Source organism: Mastomys coucha, unplaced genomic scaffold (genome assembly GCF_008632895.1).
Source record: "Mastomys coucha isolate ucsf_1 unplaced genomic scaffold, UCSF_Mcou_1 pScaffold21, whole genome shotgun sequence".
Classification (NCBI taxonomy): Eukaryota; Metazoa; Chordata; class Mammalia; order Rodentia; family Muridae; genus Mastomys; species Mastomys coucha.
Window position 1 is genome coordinate 130,490,264 of NW_022196904.1, and position 11,126 is coordinate 130,501,389.

Consider the following 11,126-nt stretch of genomic DNA (forward strand, 5'->3'; position numbering starts at 1 on the left):
GCTGTACAGATAGTTGTGAGCCTTCATCTGGTTGTTGGGAATTGACTTTAGGACCTCTGCTCGCTCTGATCAGCCCAGCTGACTCAGGTCAGTCTCACTTGCTCAGTCCCTGACTGCTCCGGCCCAAAGAGTTATTTATTATTATATGTAAGTACACTGTAGCTATCTTCAGATGCACCAGAAGAGGCCGTCAGATCTCATTACAAGTGGTTGTGAGCCACCATGTGGTGCTGGGATTTGAACTCAGGACCTTCGGAAGAGTAAGAGGTGCTCTTACCCACTAAACCATCTCACCAGCCCCAGTTTGCATTTTTTTTATTCAGTCAGGCTTCCTGAATTTCACTTTGTTAAAAAATTACATTAGTGAGACTGGAGAGAACTCAGGTTTGTAAAGTTACACCAGGGACTGGAAAGATGGCTCAGAGTTTTTGCACTTACAGAGGACTTGGGTTCGATTCCAAGCACCCACATGGTGGTTCCTCTAGTTTTAGAGAATCTGATGCCCTCTTCTGACCTCCATGGGCACCAGGTACTGGTACACACACATATGCAGGCAAACACTCATGCACTATGTGTATATATAATATACACACATATATAATATACATACATATATTAATATACACACACACACACACATCAGGGTGTTGTGTCACATGCCTGTAATCCCAGCAGCATTTGGAAGATACGGATAGGAAGACCACTACAAGTTCAAAGCCAGCCTGGGCCACTTGTCAAATTCCAAACTAGCAAGAAAGAGCTACATAGCAACACCCTGTCAAAACAAACAAACAAGAAGAGATTATTCCTCATTTGGAACTAGAGATTTTTTTTTCATTTTCTCTTAATAAAGATCCACTCACTGTGCTTAAAAGAAAAAAAAAAGCCTGGCAGGGTGGCACACACCTTTAATCCCAGCAGAGACAGGTGGATCCCAGAGTTCAATGCCTTATCTACAGGCCAAGCTCTAGAACAGCCAGACCTACATAGTAGGACCCTGTCTTCAAAACCAAATGAGATAAAATAAAATATCTGAGCCATATGTTGGTTATGCATCTTTTTAATCCCAGCACTTGGGAGGCAGAAGCATTGGGTCTCTGAGTTTAATTCAACCTAGTTTACAGAGTGGATTCCAGGACAGCCAGAGATACACAGAAAACCTTTTCCCAACAAACAAACAAATAAATAAATAAATAAGCAAGCAAATAGATAGATATATAAATGAATAGAATAGATTAAGTGGCTGGGTGTGTACCCACTTGCTTCTCATTCCAACGCTTGGAAGGTAGAGGTAGGTGGGTCTCTGGGTTCCAGGCTAACCAGGACAACAGTGAGACCCTGACTCAAAATAAATAAATGAAATAATAAAATATAAAAATAAAAAAGTTACTTATAACCCAATGTGGTGGAACACACTTATAATCTCAGCACCAAGGAAGTTTGGGCAAGAGAGTTGCAAATTCAAGGGCCTGGGCCATATAGTGACATACTGTCTCAAAATCCTATTATAGGGCTAGAGGAATGGCTCAGGAGTTAAGAGTATTTACTATCTGCTCCTCCAGAGGTCCTGAGTTCAATTCCCAGCAACCATATGGTGTGGCTCACAATCATCTTTAATGAGATCGGATGCCCTCTTCTGTCATGCGGGCATACATCCAAATACAGCACTTATATACATAAATCTTTTTTTTTAACTGTACTAAAAAGTTGTAGACTTGGTGCTCCTTTCCTTCAGTCATTTTGTTAGGTGTTATCTTTTAATCTTGGTTTGATTTGGAATGGTTTATAATGGTTTGGTAGTTTGGAGGGATTGTTTTTTTCAAGAGAGGGTTTCTCTGTGTAGCCCTGGCTGTCCTGGAACTTGCTCTGTAGACCAGGCTGGCCTCTTAACTCACAGAAATCCAGTGCCTCTGCCTCCTGAGTGCTGGGATTAAGAGTCACTACCACTGTTTAACTGCATGTCACTCTCTTTATGTATATAAACAAAACTAGCCAAGGGCTGGAGAGATGGCTTTTCCAGACAACCCAAGTTTGGTTCCCAACACTTACAGCAGGCAGTTCACAACTCTCTATATCTCCAGCTCCAGGGACTCTGATGCCCTCCTCTGGACTCCCCTGACACCAGGCACAAACATGTTATACACATACATACATGTAGGCAAAACAGTCATACACATAAAATACAAATAAATTAAAGGAAATAAAAGGAAAACTAGCCAAAATCAAGGAGAGCTAAACCCCAGGAAACTGAGGCAGAAGGATTACTGGAAGTTTGAGGGCATTCTGAGCTACATGGTGAATTACAGGCCAACCTGGGCTACAGAGTGGGACCTCCTCTCAGAAAAGGGGTGAGGGGCTTGGGATGTGGCTCAGTGTGTAAAGTACTTACCTAATATGCACAAAGCCTTGGGTTTGATCCTCAGTACCACAGCCCCATACAGATATGGCAGCATAAGCCTGCAATCACATCACTTGGGAGAATCAGGAATACAAGGTCATACTCAGCTACATACCAAGTTTCAGTTTGAGATCAGCCTGAGTTAAATGTTTAATATATACATATATTATATATATATGAGAAACATTGTGTCAGTGGATGGCCTGAAACTTGCTATGTGGATCAGGCTGGCCTCAGCATCACAGAGATTTATCTGCCTGCCTCTGTCTCCTGAGTGCTGGGATCAAAAGCATGTACCACCATATCCAGTCAAGTCTGGAAAATGGTTTAATTTTATTATTTCACATGTATGGGTATTTTACCTGTATGTATGTATCTGTATGCTACATGTGTGACTCGTGGCTGTAGAGGCCTGAAGAGAGCATCAGGTCCCCCAGAACTGGAGTTACAGAGAGAGGATTGTCAGCAGCCATGTGGGTGCTGAGAACTGAACTCTGATCTGCAAGAGCAGCTACTGTTCTTAACCACTGACCCATCTCCCCTCTCCCAGTCTAAAAGTTCTTGAGGACTATAGTCAGCAATCATAAACCACAAAGACACACACCAGAGCAGAAAGACGACTTCTCCCACCTGAGGTGTAGCTGTGGCCCTTCAGGATCTCCAGTTGGCTGAGGCTCCCAGACTGCCTTCTCTTGTGCCCAGGGTTTAAGCAGTGCTTGGCTGTGACCTCTGACCTTTCCCTTAGCACCTGGCCACATTCATTATGGACAAGAGTGAGGCTATTGCATCAGTGGATGATGCCATCCGGAAGCTGGTACAGCTGAGTTCCAAGGAGAAGGTCTGGGCCCAGGAAGTTCTGCTGCAGGTGAACGACAAATCACTGCGACTGCTGGATGTTGAGTCTCAGGTACTGGTTGACAACAGCAGGTACAGGGAGCTGATGGACAGAGACAGGTCCAGATGTGCAGTTTATCCAGATGTGTGTGGCATGCTGGTCTGTGGAGGGGAATGGGGCTAAGGGCAGTCAGGGAGAGCTGGACCCAGCTGAGAATCTGGGCCACTTTTGGCAACCTAGACTGGCTTAGCTCTGCACCTGCTAGGTTGCTGAGCAACCAGGGCAGCACTGTTCTCTGCAAGAGCCTTGTTGGGTGTATCAAGCAAGACACAGCTGTGTCCCAGGGCCTGTGCTCTAGGGCATCCCCAATTAATGTCTATGTCCCCCTGTTCATGGGCCAAGTGTGGGCTGTGTTCCTGCTTTACACCTGTGAGTTACACATATGTTCCTATCTGGGGAGCATATTCCACATACCTTGGCCAGAAGAATCCATCGCTGGGGTGTCCGTCTGCTTCTCAGCCACATACATAGCATTCTGCGTCACGATGGTAGCCTACATCCATATCCATGGCCTGTCAGGCAAGGCTGACCCACCGTATACCCTCCCGCAGGAGGAGCTGGAGAACTTTCCGCTGCTCACTGTGCAGCACAGCCAGACAGTGCTAAACCAGCTGCGCTACCCCTCTGTGCTGCTGCTGGTGTGCCAGGACTCAGACCAGAACAAGCCCGACATCCACTTCTTTCACTGTGATGAGGTGGAGGTAAGGCAGACAGCCAGGGATGGGCATGATGCCAGTTGGCCAAGCTGACTTGACACCCCTATGTCCCCCTAGGCGGAACTTGTCCAGGAAGACATTGAGAGTGCCCTGGCTGACTATCGGCTGGGGAAGAAGATGCGGCCACAGACCCTAAAGTAGGCCCTGGGGGTGTAGAAAAGGAGGGATCCTGCCCTCTTGCTCGGGGCACAGTAGCCTGGGTTGTGGGGGCAGCAGGGTGGCAGCACCCAGCAGGAGGGTCATGGCCGGGCTGAGCTATCTCTTCCTCTGCCCTCTAGGGGACACCAGGAGAAGATCCGCCAGCGGCAGTCTATCTTGCCTCCTCCACAGAGCCCAGCCCCAATTCCCTTCCAGCGACAGCCTGGAGATTCCCCTCAGGCCAAGAACCGTGTTGGCCTGCCAGTGCCAGTGCCATTCAGTGAACCAGGTAGGCTGAGGGATGGGTGGGGATTCCACTTGGGGTTAACGGAGAAACCCTTCAGCAGCTGCTCTGTGCTCCCTCCCCCAACAGGCTATCGCCGCAGGGAATCCCAGGATGAAGAGCCGAGGGCTGTGCTGGCTCAGAGAATAGAGAAGGAGACTGTGAGTGCCCAGCCTTCCAAGGCTCTTTTCTGTCCGTGCCTGCTTCCCGTTGGCACTGGGTCTGGCTCATTGTTGCCAGAGTGTCCCCTCAGCAGGTGGGGATGATAATAGCTGACCCCTGGTCTCTGTTCTAACCTCAGCAAATCCTTAACTGTACCCTGGATGACATTGAATGGTTCGTGGCCCGACTGCAGAAGGCAGCTGAGGCTTTCAAGCAGTTGAACCAGCGGAAAAAGGGGAAGAAGAAGAACAAGAAGGGGCCAGCAGGTACTGACCAGAGTGATAAGGAAGGGGCTGGAGAACGCTGGGGCAAGAAATGGTGGGCACACACTAAGCTGGAGGGAAGGCTAGTCTGGAAGGGGACAGCATCCAACAGCAGGCAGGACTCCACGGGCACTCAGTAGGGTCCAAGGCTCACAACTTTCCACGTTTTGCCAGAGGGTGTCCTTACGCTTCGGGCACGTCCCCCCTCAGAGGGAGAGTTTGTTGACTGTTTCCAGAAAACCAAGCTGGCTATCAACCTGCTGGTGAGTCAGCCCCGCCCTGTGCTGGGAGTGCGGATGGGGTGTCACACAGGCCCACACACGCACATGCCATCTGTCACCTGCTTGTTCTTCCCACCCCCAGGCAAAGCTGCAGAAGCACATCCAAAACCCCAGTGCGGCTGAGCTGGTGCACTTCCTCTTCGGGCCTCTGGATCTGGTGACTGGGACTGGGACTGGGTGGGGTCAGGGGCCACAGAGTAATACAACATGGGTTTGGGGTGAAGGAAACAAGTGCCCACCTTAGCATACTCAAGCTCTGTCTGGGTTCCCAGGAGGCTACAGTCCCTCCCTGAGGGCCAGCCTGTAGAGCCGTGGAGGGTGGGGGTAGGCTGGGTCTGGTGGATTTGGTGGGCTGGGCTTCCCCACTGAAACTCACTCTGTCTAGATCATCAACACCTGTGGCGGCCCAGACATAGCACGCTCTGTCTCCAGCCCTTTGCTGTCCTCTGATGCTGTGAGCTTCTTGCGTGGCCACCTGGTCCCCAAAGAGATGACACTGTGGGAATCATTGGGGGAGACTTGGATGAGGCCTCGGTATGGATAGAGGGCAAGATATGAACTAAATAGAGGTCTCAGGGGGGTTGGTCCCAGCAGGGAATATGACTGACTTTCTGGACTGCTGACCACAGCTCTGAGTGGCCCCGGGAGCCACAGGTGCCACTCTATGTGCCCAAGTTCCGCAGCGGCTGGGAACCACCCCTGGATGTCCTACAGGAGGCTCCCTGGGAGGTAGAGGGACTGGCATCTGTGCCCAGTGATCAGGTCAGAACTCCAGCCCAGCCCATGCCCACCCCTCCCCAGAGCTCCTTCCCAGCCCACCTATGCTTCTAACCTCAAGGCTTCTAAAGCAACAATGTTCTCTCCCCAAACCCCTGCAATGCCAGGCCACCTTGGCTTACCACCTGACTGGGCATTTGGCCCTTTGTCCTCAATGGTGCTAGGTCACAGCATATTCATCAAGCTGTGTCCCTTGTCCCAAGACTGATCACAGTCACTCTAGCCCGTTCTCTACCCCACATCAAGCCCAGGCTCCCTGCTTTCCCCACAGCTGACCCCCAAAAGCCGACTATCCGTACGACATTCCCCAAAGCACAGCCTCTCTTCTGAGCCCCAAGCCCCTGAGGACATTGCACCACCAGGCAGCTCCCCACATGCTAATAGGTAAGTCCCCAGCGTGAGTGCCACACACTGTTGCATATGTGCTACCCCAACACAGTGTCAAATGCCCCATTCTGGTGTAAAATAGTTATTTTCCAAACGAGAGTCCAACATTCTTCTTGTTTTTCATATAATTTTCATTCTTATTGAAAATAGATTTTTCATACAAATATATTCTGATCATGGTTCCCCTCACCTAACTCCTGACAGATCCTCCCCACCTACCCACATCCCCACATCCATCTTGGGACAAGGGACACACCTTTATTTTTCTCTCTTGTAACAACAAAACACAGCAAACAAGAACAGGACAAAACAAGCAGAAAAAAGGAGAGAGCCAAGAAAAAGCACAAAAAAAGTATGAAAAATTCCATAAAAACACAAAATTGGAAACCATAATACATAAGCAGAGACCTGTGATGTAAGAGCAATGCCCAGGCAAAGCATCCCCTGACAAAACCCTCAAAAACAACAACAAAAAACCCACTGAGCTTGCTTTGTTAGCAACCAATTTTCTTCTTTTTTGGGGAGGGTGGTTCGAGACAGGGTTTCTCTGGGTAGCCCTGGCTGTCCTGGAACTCACTCTGTAGACCAGGCTGACCTCGAACTCAGAAATCCACCTGCCTCTGCCTCCCAAGTGCTGGGATTAAAGGTGTGCACCACTGGTGCCTGGCTACATTAGTTCTTTCTTTACTGTCTTGTTTCATAATCAGTGTTAGAAAGGAATGGAGATTGGATGTGGGGGCCCACACCTTTGGTCCCAGGACTCAGGAGGGAGAGGCAGGCAGATCTCTCTAAGACTCAGGGAGCCAATGGCTGCCTAGTGAGACCCTGTCAAAATTTTAATTAATTAAAATCAAGGCTAGAAACTCAATGAACCAAAAAAAGGAAAGAATAAAACAAACTGAACAGGAGCAGCTCTGCCACTGTGCTGCTGCTGGGGACTCAGACTGAGGGTCTCCGATTATCCCCTCCCTCTCTGTGCATCCCACATCTCACAGTGAATACAAGAGAAGCCCAAGAAATGGGGGTACCCTTCTTATCTCCCCCTCCTCTGGTTCTTACTCCTACCCGGGGTCTACCTGGTGGTCCTAGAGCTCCTTTTCTTTTTCTTTTCTTTTTTTTTTTTTTTTTTTTTTTTTTTTTTTTGGTTTTTCGAGACAGGGTTTCTCTGTATAGCCCAGGCTATCCTGGAACTCACTCTGTAGACCAGGCTGGCCTCGAACTCAGAAATCCACCTGCCTCTGCCTCACAAGTGCTGGGATTAAAGGCGTGTGCCACTACTGCCCGGCTCCCTAGGGCTCCTTTTCAAGGGCTAGAAACAAGAATTTCCAGCAAGTGGACCCCTTTCCTTGGGCTTCTTTAGCTTGGTATCCAGTGTCTGTACTAGGACCACATGTATGGAACATTCTCAGCCTATCAATACACTGGGCACAGACCTGAATCCCTCCTCCCTCCTCCCTCTCCAGTGTACCTGAGCATTATCCTGTGTCAGGGCCACACTGACCAGGAACGTGACCAGGCTGGGGGGAAACCATTAGCCAGAGCTCACCCCTGCTCCAAGGATGCAAGCGGGCTTCCAGAAAGGACACATAGTATCTCTAAGGGGCTGTAACTGAAAATATCCTAGCACTGTGGTCAACTGGGAATGTGTGACCCTGTCAATCCCTAGGCACACCTCTTGCTCTAGTCCCTCTGAGGAGCAAGGCAAGAGACTTCCCAAGATAGTTTGAGCTGGGCCAGCCTCTTGGAGTCTGTTCTGCCCCCCTCCTGCCTGCTGGAGTGTCACAGTTTCCACTCCCGGCTGATAAGCACAGCCTCTCTTCACTGAAACCCGGGCAGCAGAACGGGAGGCAGCTGCAGCTGGGAAGCAGCAAGAGGCTCCTGTCCAGCCCTGGGCCTCAGCTCTTCTTGGTCCTGCAGGGGCTACCAGCCGACGCCAGCCATGACCAACTACGTGAAGATCCTTTATGATTTCACAGCACGAAACGCCAATGAGCTGTCTGTGCTCAAGGATGAGATCCTAGAGGTAAGGACTCGGGCTATAGAGGGGAAGTGGGGCGTGCTCTGAGACCAGGGTCTGTAATCCACCCATCTTCCCAGGATGCTTGACCTGGGCTTCCTACTGGGCCTCCAGTGGCCTCTCTGTCCCCCATCATAGTCTGGCTGAGCCACCGAGCTGCCTTCTGATGTTTGGGGACTCCCTGAAGGTCTACCATAGTGGGTAGCGCTTTGGTAGAAGCCAGCAGGGGCTTGTCATTCATGCCCACCCAAGATTACTACCCTGGACCAACTTATTTGTGCCTAACCTGAATCCAGGCCACCTACTGAGGGACAGAAAGTGGAGCAGGCTGGGGGAAGCTCTGCATTCAAAATCAGGTTAAGAGGTACCCTATCTCCAGGTCTGGGGAGGCCAGGCAGGTACTGGATAGCCCATCAGGCCAAGACATGCCCAGAGGATGGAGAGCTGGGCTTGAGAAACCAGGATGATGCTTTGGCCCTCTATAAAGGGTTTGGCAAGTGGCCCCAGCATCTGACTCTAGCAGTACTTGAGGTCTGCACGAGGATGTTGATGAGTTTCACAGACATTTGGACACTTGGCAGGTGCTGGAGGATGGCCGGCAGTGGTGGAAGCTACGAAATCGCAGTGGCCAGGCGGGCTATGTGCCCTGCAACATCCTGGCTGAGGCTCGGCAGGAGGACGTGGGTGCCCCCTTGGAACAGGTGATCGCCTGCCACGGCTCCATTCTGTCTACAGCACAGTCTGAGCCCCTAAGGTCAGGGGTGCAGCTGGTCTCAATGTGATATTTGAATCTGATCCCTGGAAACCTGCTGCCCCCAAGCTGAGCCCAGGGCTGTGTGGGTTCCTGGGGTCCTATGCAAGGGAAGAAAGGGTTAGCCTACCCATCTGGGGTCCTGGGTAAATCCTAATATAAATATAAACCCCTCACCTTTCCCCTCACCTCTTCCTCACCCCTTGCAGTCTGGCCAGAAATACTGGGGTCCAGCCAGCCCCACCCACAAACTGCCCCCAATTTTCGCAGGGAACAAAGAAGGTAAGTAGATCCACTTTGGGGTTAGAAGTGCGGGGAGGCCGGGAGTGGGGGATAGGAAGGGGTAGGGGGGAGAGGCAAAGTGGAAGGGCTGAGAGCGTGCGCCCTACAGAGCTAATCCACCACATGGACGAGGTCAATGACGAACTCATGAAAAAGATCAGCCACATCAAGACTCAGCCGCAGCGCAACTTCCGCGTGGAGCGCAGCCAGCCCGTGCACCTGCCGCTTACCTTCGAGTCAGGTCCGGATGAGGTCCGCGCCTGGCTGGAAGCCAAGGCGTTCAGTGGCAGGTGAGCCCCGAGTGCACAGCCCGTGGGGCGGCGCCTGGAGGACAGTGCCACGCCCACGGCCCCGCCCTCACACCCACCTGCCCCTAGGATCGTGGAGAACCTGGGCATCTTGACGGGACCCCAGCTCTTCTCCCTCAACAAGGAGGAACTGAAAAAAGTGTGCGGGGAAGAGGGCAGTCGCGTGTACAGCCAGCTCACTGTTCAGAAGGCCTTCCTAGAGGTGAGCAGCTCCTGCCTGCTTCTGAGTTCCTTCGTGCCTGGGGTCACTGGAAAAAACAGAAAACAGCAGGGCCCTGACCTGTACCCCCTATTCCCCAAACCTCCCGGCTGAGGTCCAATCTCTTTTTCCTAGAAACAACAAAGTGGGTCGGAGCTGGAGAAGCTTTTGAACAAGATCAGGAGGGCTGAGGACAGCTATACCAACCAACACACTTCACCAGAGGCAGAAGGGGCGCCACACCTGTAGTGGGCCCAACCCGAATGCATGGAGTATTATTTTTATATGTGTATTATTTTATATCAAGGACACCGATGGGCTGGGTGTAACTGGTTTACCTGCCTCCAGGCAGAGTCCTGTACATGAGCCTAGCTACACCTGTGAGTGGCTCCTTTGCCACTCCAGTCCCAGCCCATACTCTCCTCCCCAAACCAAGGCCAGCCTCAGCCAAACCTGTACCTGGCAGTGCCAGTCCCTTCTCAACCTGCTGCCAAGGCCCCAGGACTCTCCAGGTGGACAAGGACTCTTCCCCTGGTCTTCTCAATGCACGTGGAGGTTCTTGTTCCTTAGGATGCTGGGCCCCAACTCCACAGCTCTCCCTTGTGTTTCTTGCTTCTAGATTCATTGTGTCCCTGCATCTGTTGTGCCCTAACTGCAGGATGGGCCTGAGCCCTCAGCTGGCCAGCTTGATGTCCTTGCCTACAGATTTGCCCACTCCCTTCACGCTGCTAGCATCCCAGGAACAACCTGGTCAGGGGGCTCCAGGACAGGAGGCCTTGGGTGACCTGCTGGTATAGTGTATGCTGTATTCTTTCCTTTTCAAGATCTAAGAATGCACCAGACATAGATTCTGACTTCAGATGCTCCATCCCACCCACCCAAAGAGCCTGTGATAACAGATGTCTCTGGCTATTTCTACCAGCCTTTATACTGGTGGCTGGGGAGTTTCCCAGCTCTGGATGGAGCCTCAGACCCAGAGATGAGAGTGGGGACTCCATTACTATGTCAATAAACCAGCTGTCTCCTAGCAACTTACATATCTGTTTCTTGGGGTAGAAGTGCTCCGACGCCAACCCCCAAACTGCCTCTTCTTCTTCCTCCTCCTTATCTCCTTGAATAGTGCTTGGCCATGAACTCTGAATCACCCTGCCTAAGCCTTCTGTGCTAGGATCCCACATGCAGATACCAAGCCTGGTCATGCCCTTCAAAGAGCTGTCCGCTAGAGAGAAACCCATCCACACAGGTAGTGCAATGGCCATGCCAGAGAAC

The 11,126-nt window shown here is 51.1% G+C and overlaps 1 protein-coding gene across 3 annotated transcripts in view; it reads left to right on the plus strand.

The window, feature by feature from the left end:
* The window catches only part of Eps8l2 (EPS8 like 2), a 23,698-nt gene extending 12,810 nt beyond the window's left edge, over positions 1-10,888 (plus strand). For all 3 annotated transcript variants that reach the window (XM_031388833.1, XM_031388835.1, XM_031388834.1), the window contains 17 exons: positions 3,144-3,305; positions 3,845-3,994; positions 4,067-4,146; positions 4,288-4,436; positions 4,521-4,591; positions 4,732-4,858; positions 5,030-5,118; positions 5,219-5,293; positions 5,522-5,670; positions 5,766-5,898; positions 6,185-6,297; positions 8,218-8,323; positions 8,899-9,018; positions 9,278-9,350; positions 9,460-9,640; positions 9,728-9,860; positions 9,993-10,888. In XM_031388833.1, coding sequence (XP_031244693.1) covers positions 3,144-3,305; positions 3,845-3,994; positions 4,067-4,146; positions 4,288-4,436; positions 4,521-4,591; positions 4,732-4,858; positions 5,030-5,118; positions 5,219-5,293; positions 5,522-5,670; positions 5,766-5,898; positions 6,185-6,297; positions 8,218-8,323; positions 8,899-9,018; positions 9,278-9,350; positions 9,460-9,640; positions 9,728-9,860; positions 9,993-10,106 — 2,025 coding nt within the window. In that variant the 3' untranslated portion in view covers positions 10,107-10,888. The remainder of the gene's footprint in view (positions 1-3,143; positions 3,306-3,844; positions 3,995-4,066; positions 4,147-4,287; positions 4,437-4,520; positions 4,592-4,731; positions 4,859-5,029; positions 5,119-5,218; positions 5,294-5,521; positions 5,671-5,765; positions 5,899-6,184; positions 6,298-8,217; positions 8,324-8,898; positions 9,019-9,277; positions 9,351-9,459; positions 9,641-9,727; positions 9,861-9,992) is intronic.
* The last annotated feature ends 238 nt before the right edge of the window (positions 10,889-11,126 follow it).